The sequence below is a fragment of the Podarcis raffonei genome, chromosome 12, assembly GCF_027172205.1.
Source record: "Podarcis raffonei isolate rPodRaf1 chromosome 12, rPodRaf1.pri, whole genome shotgun sequence".
NCBI lineage: Eukaryota > Metazoa > Chordata > Lepidosauria > Squamata > Lacertidae > Podarcis > Podarcis raffonei.
Genome location: NC_070613.1, coordinates 5030818 through 5043092, shown reverse-complemented (window position 1 = coordinate 5043092; position 12275 = coordinate 5030818). Strand labels below are relative to the sequence as shown.

Here is a 12275-nt window from a genome sequence, read left to right as displayed (position 1 = left end):
AGCTTTTCCTTGGGCAAAGATGCGCCCTGGCTGGCGCGGACGCCGTGCGCTTTTGCTCGCCGCCGCCTAATGGAAACGGGCTCTCGGCTTTCCGCAAAAAAGAGAGAAATGCACACCTCCCCTTCTCTGTAGATGTGGAAGTAAACAGACTGTCAGCGTGTTCATTTCGAGAAAGGAGGCTGCAAGTCGATCCAGCGGCCAACAGCAGCAGCGGCAGGCGAGGCGAGGAGCGAGCACCACTTTTTCTATCTCTCTCTCCACGTTAACAGCCCTTTTCCGCCTCGTCGCCGATTGCGCTGCTGAGCGACGCCGGAGGAACCGGTTCGGAGTTCTTGCAGGTTTGTGGATCGCGGGGCAGAGAGAAGGTCTGGAGGGATTTCTGCCCCCCTTCTTTTCTACTGCCCACCCCCCGCCAGAAAAAGGAAAGGGGAAAAAGCTGCAAGACCGCCAGGCGCCTTTTAAAAGGAAACCCTTCAGCCTTCTCCACGTTTCCACGCTTCATTCAATCGGCGGCGGGTTTCCCCCCCTTTTTTAATTTTGGAAGCTCTGCAAAGTAAAAAGAGGAGATGGAGAAGGGGAAGGCACGAAGGTATTTATGATTAAGAGACTCGGGAGCCAGGCGAGGCGCATCGGAGCTGTTCCTCCACAAAGCGACCCGGGCTTGTTTGCTTTTGGAAACAGCACGTAATTCTGAACTGGGAGCGGGAAAAGCAAAAGATTTCAGGCTCCCTTACGGAAACCGAGATTACTTTTTGTGCTTGTTTTCTGCAAAAACTCCAGAAGAGATTTCCTTCCCCCCCCCTCTATTTAACAGACTTTAGAGACCTGCTCGACAAAATCACTGCTGCTAAAAATAAACCTAGTGGTTTCAAGCTCTTTCCCTCCTCCTCCTTCCCCCCACCCCACTTTACAACTCCCCCAACCCCTCCCCTCCACCCCTTTCCCCCCGCCCCTTCTGAGAGAGTGTGTTTGTGTTTGACAAAGAAATGGTTTGAACTTCCCACTGCCTCTTCAGGGGGGGAAAAAAAGAAAAGGGAAACGGAATAGCAGTTTTGACATATGGATGTGATTTGTCAGCCAGGGGACAGATGTGTTCAGGCAGAAGGCCCTGCCACCAGGGACTGAGGCTGCGTCTTCTTGGGGCGCTCAGCACCCACGTTCCATGCACTGCTCCTCGCTTTGCCTCTTCTGACCCCTTTGAAACTCTTCAGTCATGAGAAAGCGAGGCAAAGAGCTGTTCTTCCTCGCCTCCTGCCTTTGGGGCTAACTCTGCCACCTCGCCCCACCTTTCCCCCCTGAACCCCTAAACCCCCATCAACAAACTGGGGTCTGCCAGTAACTCAAGGAACACGGCGACAGGATTACCGGACAGTTCAGCCTGCTTGAGACTTCTTGGATGTTGCAGACAGTCTCTGTTTGGCTATGGGATCCTATCTGATGTACCACAGCTTGGGTCTGGTCATATGCTGCACGGTGCTTAGTTCCGTCTTCGGGCTGGTAAGTCACACAGGTTTAAGGTTTCTTTCTATGTTTTCTTCCTCTTTTGGCAGGCTCCCTTTTTGAGCAATTGTTTCCAACGACAGGAGCAATTTCCTTTCTGACTAACGACATGAGCTGTGTAAAAAAACAACAACTTTGCCCTGCCTTTAAACAACGAAAAAAAACCCAAACTCTGCTAAATGCATATTTTTGTTGGTTGCTATTTACAAGCGTGTCTGAATTGCTTGGCGTCGGTGGTTTCCACTGTGAAATAACAGAACCGTTCTTTCCCCACAAACAGCTTCCATATACAGATGCCCAGCACCATCCTTTTAAAAGTAATAATAATAAAACAACCTTTGTGAGTAAGCTACTATCAAACAGGACACCTTTGGCTCCCTATACCTGCAATTTTTCACCTCTTTCCTTCTGTCCGGTGTCACTTGAAAGTCTGTGCACAGCTGAAGCTGTTCCGACACGAGACACCAGCTATAAATGTTTCGTGTTTCCTACCCTAAAAGCAATTGACAGCAGCAACTTTCATAGAGATGGAAAATGAGGCTTATTTCGCTTTTCAGTTTTAAAAGTTGCAATGGTGGTAGTAGCTAAATCTGGGGGTAGAAACTTGACTTTCTGGGCTCCATCCTTGCCTTCTGCTGAGAACCACCGGCTGCCCCTTTAAAGTTCACTAAACTTTTGGAAAGATGGAGAAATGCTTGCGGGATTTGCTGGCCTTGCCATTCATGGTACATTTCGAAAGACTTTAAGGATCTGTTTGCTGTCCAGAACAAAAGTCTATCGCGAATATGTGTTAAATGTGTATTTTGCTGTTCCCGTGTCTGACAGCCAAAGGGTTTTGATCTTCTCAATAATTTTACATTTTTTTAAAAGCACATTATGGCTGGTCTTCACAACCACCCTGTAAGGCTGGTTCGTTTTGCAGATGGGAGACCTCATCTGCAGATGGGGTACTCAGCCTGCAGCCTGAAAGTCATTTCTTGGGGAGTAAATCTCCCAGAACACCATGGGACTTAGTCCTGAGTAACCACGTATAGGGTAGGATTTGTACAGAAAATAAGTCCCACTGGATCCAACGGAACATGCTAAATAGGATCAGGTTGCAAGAGCAAATCAACCTTGAAAGGTTGCAGACAGGCCGTAGTTCAGCGGTAGAGAACACGCTCTGCAAACGGGTTTGATCCGTAGTATCTCTTGTTCAAAAAAGACCTCAGGCAGTGGATATGTTGCTCATCTGCCTTCCCAGGGTGCTGGGATTTCTGCCACGCATCTGCACCGGATCTGAAAGCTGGAGAAGGAAGCAGGAGGGTTGTAAGAATTCTGCTACAGCTGAAAAATTCACCAAGTGCTTAACAGCACACGATAGAAATCTAGCCCGTATCGCAAAGCCACCAGTAGGTTATCCCCTGGTATCAACCTGCTAAGCAGTGAGAATGTCATTACCACTCATCAAATATAGATACTGCAATGTACCCCTGTAGCACTATACTGTTAAAGGTGGAACTGGGGGGAAACACACCTGGGTACTGTTTTGCAAAGAAGCATCTTCTCCCTGGTGTTAAACTCAAGCTCTGCTCCAGAATCCTTCTGACCTGTACGGTCACAGGGATAGAAATCACTGCTTCTGGGTTCGCTTCATTCGATCTCGTCTCCCTGAGCAGGAAATCCTAAACCTGTGTCTGAAAAGAGGCAATGGGATTTTTTATATATATAAAAGGCATATTTGAAGATCTTAGGGGAGAAGAATTGTTGCCCATAGTCTTAGCATGCTCATCCTGATGTTACCTCTGACAGGCAGTTATTGTAGGGGACTGTATTTTAAATACCAGTTTGCTCCAGAATTTACAGGCAAATTAAATGTGTTTATATTTGCGGGCAGCGGGAACTCTGTATGTTTGGGGCAATGATGTCTCTGCATATATTCCGGGGCAGTAATGCTTGGTTGCACCCCTACATTTAGAACTACATTTTGCCCAGCAAAAGTTAACACATTTGGGCACCTCCGGACGGTTAGCCCCAAACAATCCATTTTGAAGAAGGCTTTTGTTTTGAGAAAACCTTTATACCGCTAGGAAAATGCTCTGCAAATTGCTGGTTTTAATGATGGCTTATTTTATATCGCAGGAGATGTTTTGCAAGCACCTTTGGGTGAATGGCCAGGAAGCAACCTAGAAACCCAACGAATAATTTTTTTAAAAGATGATCACTTTCAGCTCTCTGAAAAAATGATGGCATTACCTCTTACCTGAAACTTTCCCGAGAGAAAGCTGTGCCCACCTTTTTCTGAGAAAAGAGATCCCATAGCCTCTGGGGCTTTATCTTTCTGGTGTTTGAAATCCTCGCTTCACAGTATGCCCTCCTTCTTTGCAAAGAATAGGAAATGCATCTTTTGTAGGCGCTGACAACCTTTGTCAGCATTCACTAAATCTCAGACTTTGACTAGCATGTGTGTCTAAATATATACATTCACACATGCAGCTAGAACATATTGTTGCCTGCTACCCTAATCTCTGAGCAGTTTGGGATGTCAGGAGTTCCAGGTGAACTTACTCAGGACGCGTGTTTCCTTTTGGAAATGGGGCACAGTGGAGTTTGTGGTGTCTTTTTGATACGTGGTTTATTTACACACATATGCACCCTGAGCCTACGATGGAAGGCTGCACAGCGGAGTCTTGGTTCTCCCATAGACACAGCCCTGGATTCAGACAGGCACCAGCCCTTGTGCTTTCTGACTTTTCCTGCAGCTTGTTACTTTACCTCTGCGTTAAAGGTAAAGGGTAAAGGGACCCCTGACCATTAGGTCCAGTCGTGACCGACTCTGGGGTTGCAGCGCTCATCTCGTTTTATTGGCCGAGGGAGCCGGCGTACAGCTTCTGGGTCATGTGGCCAGCATGACTAAGCCGCTTCTGGCAAACCAGAGCAGTGCACGGAAACGCCATTTCCGTTCCCGCCGGAGTGGTACCTATTTATCTACTTGCACTTTGACGTGCTTTCGAACTGCTAGGTTGGCAGGAGCAGGGACTGAGCAACGGGAGCTCACCCCCTCGCGGGGATTCGAACCGCCGACCTTCTGATTGGCAAGTCCTAGGCTCTGTGGTTTAACCCACAGCGCCACCCGTGTCCCTCTACCTCTGAGTTACATCGCTCCTAAACTCTCTAAGCTTCTAGCTGACATTGCTTCTCATGCTCTCTACTGTAAGCTGTTGGCCCTGCTCATTTGCCGCAATTCCTTTGATCCTCTGTTGTGCTAATGGCACATTACCGCAGGCTATCTCCTTACACTGGTTTAATTAGCTTTAAACACAAGCTGATTCCAGAGGATTTAGAAGTGTCCAGTACACAGCTTAATACAGTTTTAACACCCGAAGCCTTAATAAAATTCTAACACCTTCTAGACCCAGGAATTTAGGGTGCTCAGCACCCACCAACTCATCACGCTATTGATGGTACGGACCTTTAATCTCCAGTCTCTTTCATCGGAAACCTTTCTAGGTCCTATGCACATTTAACACGGTACTAGGTCTCATTGTGCACAACAGGGTTTATTTTTAAGCAGACACGTACAGGACGGCATTGGTAACTTAGCAAAATTCTTCCTGGTGTGTGACTTATAAATTAGTGCAGAAGGTGTAAAAGAGCGTATGATGTTTTAAATGATAAAAAAATTGCACCGAGTGCCATCAAAATTTATCCAGCCATCATCAGAAAGGAGATCTGGATTAATTACCCATAAATATATATATTTAATTGTGGAAATGTGGGGAAAAAACCTGCTGCATACTTCGCTGTTTGAAGGGAAATCTTATTTTATCCTCCCACAAAAAACCTGCAGGACTCTCCATATCTTGAGGCTAAGTATTCAAGGCATATAGGGTATCCCTGAGAGCATGTGTGATTCATATTAGAATCCTTTTTAAAACTTCCTTTCAATTCAGGCCGGCGTCCTTTCGCCAGAATAGGATCTTGCGATACTTACTGTTTGGAGAGGTGCGCAGAGGTGCGAGAGATTTGGCTAATCTTGTGGAACAGTGGGAACTAAGCTTGGGAAATGGTAGCAGTTTGTGGAGAGAAAGGGGAGACCGATTTGGGATGAGCGGTGTGAGCCACAGAGGAAGGAGCGCAGGGATGGGAGCGAAGAAAATGCAGGAAACAGAGAGGGCAAGGAAACTACAAGTTGCGCACAAAAACGTTTCGCCCTTGTAGACCTGGGAAAGGTGCAGAAAAAGGCAAGCATCTTCTCCCTCTGAGCAGCAGCTGAAACACCCAAGGCTTTTGCAGCTAAGAAAAGAGGGAATTGTGCTAGAAGTGTATGCAACTGTGCGTGGCGGTGAGAGCTGTTTGTACACAATTTTGCCCGATGCAGAGAAAAGTGGAGTTTTTCTCCAACTCTCAGGGAAGGAAGGAAGTCAGCGAAGCTGTGATGGTTGTGAGATTCTGGACAGACAGAAGGAAGCACATTGCTGCCACATTGCAGAGTAGAATTATGACATTCGTCCACAGCCAGATGTAGTTATGGAAACCAAGTGAGATGGCTTTAAGAAGGATGTGGAGAAGACTCTCTGTGGCTTCTCGCCACAGTGCCTATGTTCTTACCCCACTGCGGACATCAGTTTCTGGGGCTCGCAAGTGGGGAGAGTTGCTGTCCCGCTGAGGTTCTGTTTGTGGGCTTTTCCTAGACATCTAGCTGACCACTGGGGACAAAATGTCGGGTTGGAGGGGCTGTAGGATGGTACCATGTATCCGTATGTCATCCAAAACCGGTTTGAAGTCCATATCGTGATACCCGTTCCATCATTTTTGACCCGGCAATATATATTAGAAAATGATGCATGTGTGTGTTGTACAAAAATCAGTGTGGGGAGAACGATGAGGCCAGCCAGTGCCTCTACATAGCTCCATCCTTCTTTTAGACATTGTGATTTATCGGTATAATGTGATGTTTAGCTGGTGATACAGTGGTATCTCGGGTTAAGTACTTAATTCGTTCCGGAGGTCCATTCTTAACCTGAAACTGTTCTTAACCTGAAGCACCACTTTAGCTAATGGGGCCTCGATTAGCTAATGGAGCACGATTTCTGTTCTCATCCTGAAGCAAAGTTCTTAACCCGAGGCACTATTTCTGGGTTAGCGGAGTCTGTAACCTGAAGCGAATGCAACCTGAGGTACCACTGTATATCACAATGCTGAAAACAAAATAACGCCCAGTCCTAATAGGTCATTTGCTTGATCTAGCAGCCGGGCTCATAATTATTATTACAGTGGTACCTCAGGTTAAGTACTTAATTCGTTCCGGAGGTCTGTTCTTAACCTGAAACTGTTCTTAACCTGAAGCACCACTTTAGCTAATGGGGCCTCCTGCTGCCGCCGCGCCGCCAGTGCACAATTTCTGTTCGTAACCTGAAGCAACTATTTCTGCGTTAGCGCAGTGTGTAACCTGAAGCATGTGTAACCTGAAGCGTATGTAACCCGAGGTACCACTGTATTTTCCAGGCAGTTGTGCTATGTAGTCCAGAGGAGTCCTTCACAATTGATTAGAGAGACAGGGATACAATCCTTATATTTCTCAAACTTTCTGGAGGCACAAGGAGCAGCCTGGTTTGCAGCGAAACTGGTTACAAAAGCAAGAGAAGCGTGATGATCTACGATCAACAACTATTGTAGTGGTAAAGAGACACTGTGCTGCCCCATTGAATTTATGTGCATTGCTTCCCTCCTCCCACACTTACAATCACACATTTTTGATGTTCTGCAACTGCATGCTTCGCGCGTTTCAATTATGGTTTACTGCTGTTCCTTTCTTGTGGAAAGTGGCGGTCATTACAACGGGGCTTATTTTCCTTCCAAATACCCTAGAAATTGTCTGGGTTGGTCTTCTTTAATTTTTCAAGGACCTGCTGAGAGATTCCAGTCAAGTTGGGCCAGGGGCAGAATATTGGAGAGGTTTATAACACTTGTCGGTGTTTATAAACACCGATAACTGGGAAACACTGGCCTGTGAGCGCTCCAATCGGAGAACAGCCTTTCCCAAAGGTGTCGTGGGCTTTGAAGACACTCGAAATCAGGACGAAAGGGAGAAACGTGCTAGGAGGAAGGTACACTTGGCAAATCCACACCTTGATCAACTCCTGCTCAGAAACTAATGTCCCCACTGTGGAAGGACGTGTGGATCCAGAATTGGCCTCCACAGTCACTTACAGACTCACTGTTAAAACTGTGTTTATGGAAGGCAATCTTACTCAGCTATGAGTGATCGCCAAAGGAGAAGATTGGAGGGGGAGTGTAGCCCAGGATGCACAATTGGGGGGGGGGCTGAACACATGGTCTGAGTAAATATATACAGTGGTGCCTCGGGTTACAGACGCTTCAGGTTACAGACGCCTCAGGTTACAGACTCCGCTAACCCAGAAATAGTACCTCGGGTTAAGAACTTTGCTTCAGGATGAGAACAGAAATCATGCAGCGGCAGCAGGAGGCCCCATTAGCTAAAGTGGTACCTCAGGTTAAGAACAGTTTCAGGTTAAGAATGGACCTCCAAACGAATTAAGGTCTTAACCCGAGGTACCACTGTATAGGGACATGGGTGGTGCTGTGGGTTAAACCACAGAGCCTAGGACTTGCCGATCAGAAGGTTGGCGGTTCGAATCCCCACGACGGGGTGAGCTCCCGTTGCTCGGTCCCAGCTCCTGCCAACCTAGCAGTTCGAAAGCATGTCAAAGTGCAAGTAGATAAATAGGTACCGCTCCGGCGGGAAGGTAAACGGCATTTCCGTGCGCTGCTCTGGTTTGCCAGAAGCGGCTTAGTCCTGCTGGCCACATGACCCGGAAGCTGTACGCCGGCTCCCTTGGCCAGTAAAGCGAGATGAGCGCCACAACCCCAGTCAGCCACAACTGGACCTAATGGTCAGGGGTCCCTTTACCCTTACCTTTAGCACTGTATAGGATCAAGCTGGTCAGCTGTGATCTCCCAGGAAGAAGTCACAGGAACATAGGAATTTGTCCTGTTAGTCCCTCTAGCTCAATAGTGTCTTAACTGACTGGCAGAGTTTTCAAGGTAAGAGGTTTTCCGAGCCCTACCTGAAGATGCTAGGAATTTAACCTGGTATCTTCTGCATGCAGCACTTAAACAGCAACAACCTCTGCCTGCAGACAGAGTCGATCCTAGCATCTCACACTTCATGGTTCTAATACCAGAGGCTGTAGTTTGTCTGCGGCATTCTGCCAGCCAAGCTTTCTGCTCTGGCTGTGATATTTTACGAGCATTGTCTCTGGAAACTCTCCACCTGTTTTCCTCAATGTCAGGGAGGGGAAACTTCCAGAGCGGTTTATAACACAGAACTCGGAGGTGGCACTGCCAGCGCGTGCCTTGATGGGAAGCTTTTGATGCAAACCTAAGCTTGTCGACTCAGAAGGGATCCCGATGAGATGAATGGGGCTGCGTTTCTAGCAAGTAGGCTCTGAGAATTTTTCAGACTTTGTAGCTAAGACGTTGGCTAGAAGGCAGTAGCATCTGATTAAATTTTGAGGGATGTTGTCCCCAGCTAAGAACATGTAGCAAGAGAGGGGGCAGGGTTATAGCACGGGAGGTGCAAAAATAACTATTTCAGTTTTTCTGTTTCTCATTTTTCCATTATTGAGTTCGGCACTCCATATTAGTTTGTGATTATGGTGATGATTACTATGCAACCCATTTGACTGGGTTGCCCCATCCACTCTGGGTGGTTCCCGACAAAATATTAAAAAGACAAAAAATAAAGGCCTCGTGAAAATTCACCTGCATTTTAGCGCATGTTTGTGTTAAAGGTAAAGAGACCCCTGACCGTTAGGTCCAGTCGTGGCCGATTCTGGGGTTGCGGCGCTCATCTCGCTTTACAGGCTTTCTGGGTCATGTGGCCAGCATGACTAAGCCACTTCTGGCGAACCAGAGCAGCGCACAGAAACACCGTTTACCTTCTCGCCAGGGTGGTACCTATTTATCTACTTGCACTTTGACATGGTTTCGAACTGCTAGGTTGGCAGGAGCAGGGACCAAGCAACAGGAGCTCACCCCGGTGTGGGGATTTGAACCGCCAACCTTTTCATCAGCAAGTCCTAGCCTCTGTGGTTTAACCCACAGCGCCACCCGTGTCCCCTATGTTTTTGTTAGGGTTGCCATATTTCAAAAAGTGAAAATCCACAGTAGTTTTGCCCAAAGTTGTTGAGCTACACTTCTGGCGTCAGATTCCAGATGTTCCCAGACTCTGCTTCTGACTGCAGTATTCCAGCTATGTCCGGGAAATTCCTGGTGTATGGCAGCCCTACTTTATGGTGGTGATGTTGTTGTTAATATTAATTTTATTTAAATATGCACAAATTCGTATGCAATTTGGCCTACTATATACATTGTTGCATAGCAATTTCCCCCTAATTTTCATTCATTCATTCGGCCTTTGTTGGCATACAGTGGTACCTTGGTTCTCAAACATAATCCATTCCGGAAGTCTGTTCCAAAACCAAAGCGGTCTAAAACCAAGGCGTGCTTTCCCATGGAAAGTGATGCAAAATGGATTAATCCGTTACAGACTTTTAAAAACAAAAACCCTAAAACAGCAATTTCCTATGTGTTTTACTCTCTAACGAGACCATTGATCCATAAAATGAAAGCAATAAACAATGTACTGCAGTCACACAATCAATCCATCAGTAGCTGAACTGGGCTCCACACAGTCACGAAAACGAAAGAGTCGCAAAAACCAAAATGCAAAATAAATAGCAAAAACAGACAGACTTCAGCATAACCCTTGAAACGGAAGTGTGGCGCCGAAATCAGAAGTGTAACACTCAAAACGGAGCACGTTCGGCTTCCGAAAGAAGTTCGCAAGCTGGAACATTTCCAAGTTTGCAGCGTTTGGGTTCCAAGTTGTTCGAGTACCAAGGCGTTTGAGAACCAAGGTAACACTGTAGTCCCTAATACACTGCATATGATTTTTTGCCAACAATACACTTTTTAATGCATGCTTTACTCTAGTCTTTACGTTTCTGTACACGTTAATTGGCTGGAAAACTGCATTGCAAAATTCGGGGAGATGCAAAATTGGAAGGTTCAGGTAGCGTTTCGAAAGTGCAGATTAGGGAGGTTCACCTTGAAAATGAAAACTGTATTGGATTTATCCCTCCACCCCTAGTTGCAGCCTTCATTTCCTATCCAGAATCCCTCGTGTTCACTATGGACAACCCAGCCTTGCAAACCATGCAGATCTGCTGGTCCTCTTGGACTGCTGGTGAATCAGGATGCATTCAAGAGCATGACTGTTGTGTCTTGTGCACATCAGATGCATTGAAACTGGCATCTCGGTTTGATTCTCCTCAATGAGACGCAGCCCACAAGCCAGGTATCGCTTGCAGAACTATTTAAATTCCCCCGCTTTAAATAAACTGAAAACAGAACGCCAAATCCAGACTGTCATTATTTTGCAAGCAGCATGCGAGCAAGTACCATAAATTTGTTGTTGTTGTTTAGTTGTTTAGTCATGTCCGACTCTTTGTGACCCCATGGACCTGAGCACGCCAGGCACTCCTGTCTTCCACTGCCTCCCGCAGTTTGGTCAAACTTATGCTGGTAGCTTCGAGAATAGTGTCCCACCATCTCATCCTCTGTCTTCCCCTTCTCCTTGTGCCCTCCATCTTTCCCAACATCAGGGTCTTTTCCAGGGAGTCTTCTCTTCTCATGAGGTGGCCAAAGTATTGGAGCCACAGCTTCAGGATCTGTCCTTCCAGTGAGCACTCAGGGCTGATTTCCTTAAGAATGGATAAGTTTGATCTTCTTGCAGTCGATGGGACTCTCAAGAGTCTCCTCCAGCACCAGAATTCAAAAGCATCCATTCTTCGGCGATCAGCCTTCTTGATGGTCCAGCTCTCACTTCCATACATCACTACTGGGAAACCATAGCTTTTACTATACAGGCCTTTGTTGGCAAGGTGATGTCTCTGCTTTTTAAGAAAGCAGTAAATTAAGGTTGCACAGTTAAAGTGCTCTGTTCCTTTAGTGTAACAAATCAGCTTTAAAAGACGAGGGGGACTTTTTGCAGCTTGGAAAGCAATGGGGGAAATCTTATTATTTTATTTTAAGGAAAATATATTGGAAAGTGTGAGGTGAACAAATGATGGCCGGAAAGATGAATAACCCCAGTGCAAGGAAAACCAGGCCAAAGGCCTCTTGTTTAATCTTCCTGCAAACAAATCAGAATGAATGTTCAATGAAGAAAGGAAATAATCTAACCTCTGCGTAAGCCTTGTGCAAGTAAATCAGGAAGAGTGTTCAATAAACAGGTCATCTGGAAGAGCGTTCAGTTTGTTTAGAAATCAAGTCATATTTTCCACTTCTTTTTGCCTAATATAAATAGTTTATTGGCGGGTAGGTGTAGGGAAGAGACCTGAAAGGAAATGCAGTTTTTCCCTGTCACCATCCTGGATTTCATATGCAGAGGCTGCTGGGGTTTTTGCTAGTGTTGCCGCAATCAGTTTTTCAGCACTAATCTCTGCCCCAAATGCGAGATAGCAATTAACATTTTCCATATTTTAAAAGAAAAAACTTACAAAGGATGCCCTGGTTTCATTCTGACTGTCTTTTGGCTGAAGATGCTCTAATAATAGCAATAATAATAATAATAATAATAATAATAATAATAATAGGCAAATGAATGGGGATCAACTCAGAGGGAAAGGTTCAAGAATTCAGCAGTTCAGCCAATGGAACCTCTGTCTTCTGTGACATCAGGGTAGCTCAGCCAATCACTGCCAGAG

General features: G+C 46.2%; 1 protein-coding gene across 1 annotated transcript in view; it reads left to right on the top strand.

The window, feature by feature from the left end:
* The first annotated feature begins 240 nt into the window (after positions 1–240).
* Positions 241–12275, top strand: part of PTH1R (parathyroid hormone 1 receptor) — a 144843-nt gene continuing 132808 nt past the window's right edge. Inside the window, exon 1 of the mRNA XM_053409660.1 lies at positions 241–1497. Coding sequence (XP_053265635.1) covers positions 1423–1497 — 75 coding nt within the window. The 5' untranslated portion in view covers positions 241–1422. The remainder of the gene's footprint in view (positions 1498–12275) is intronic.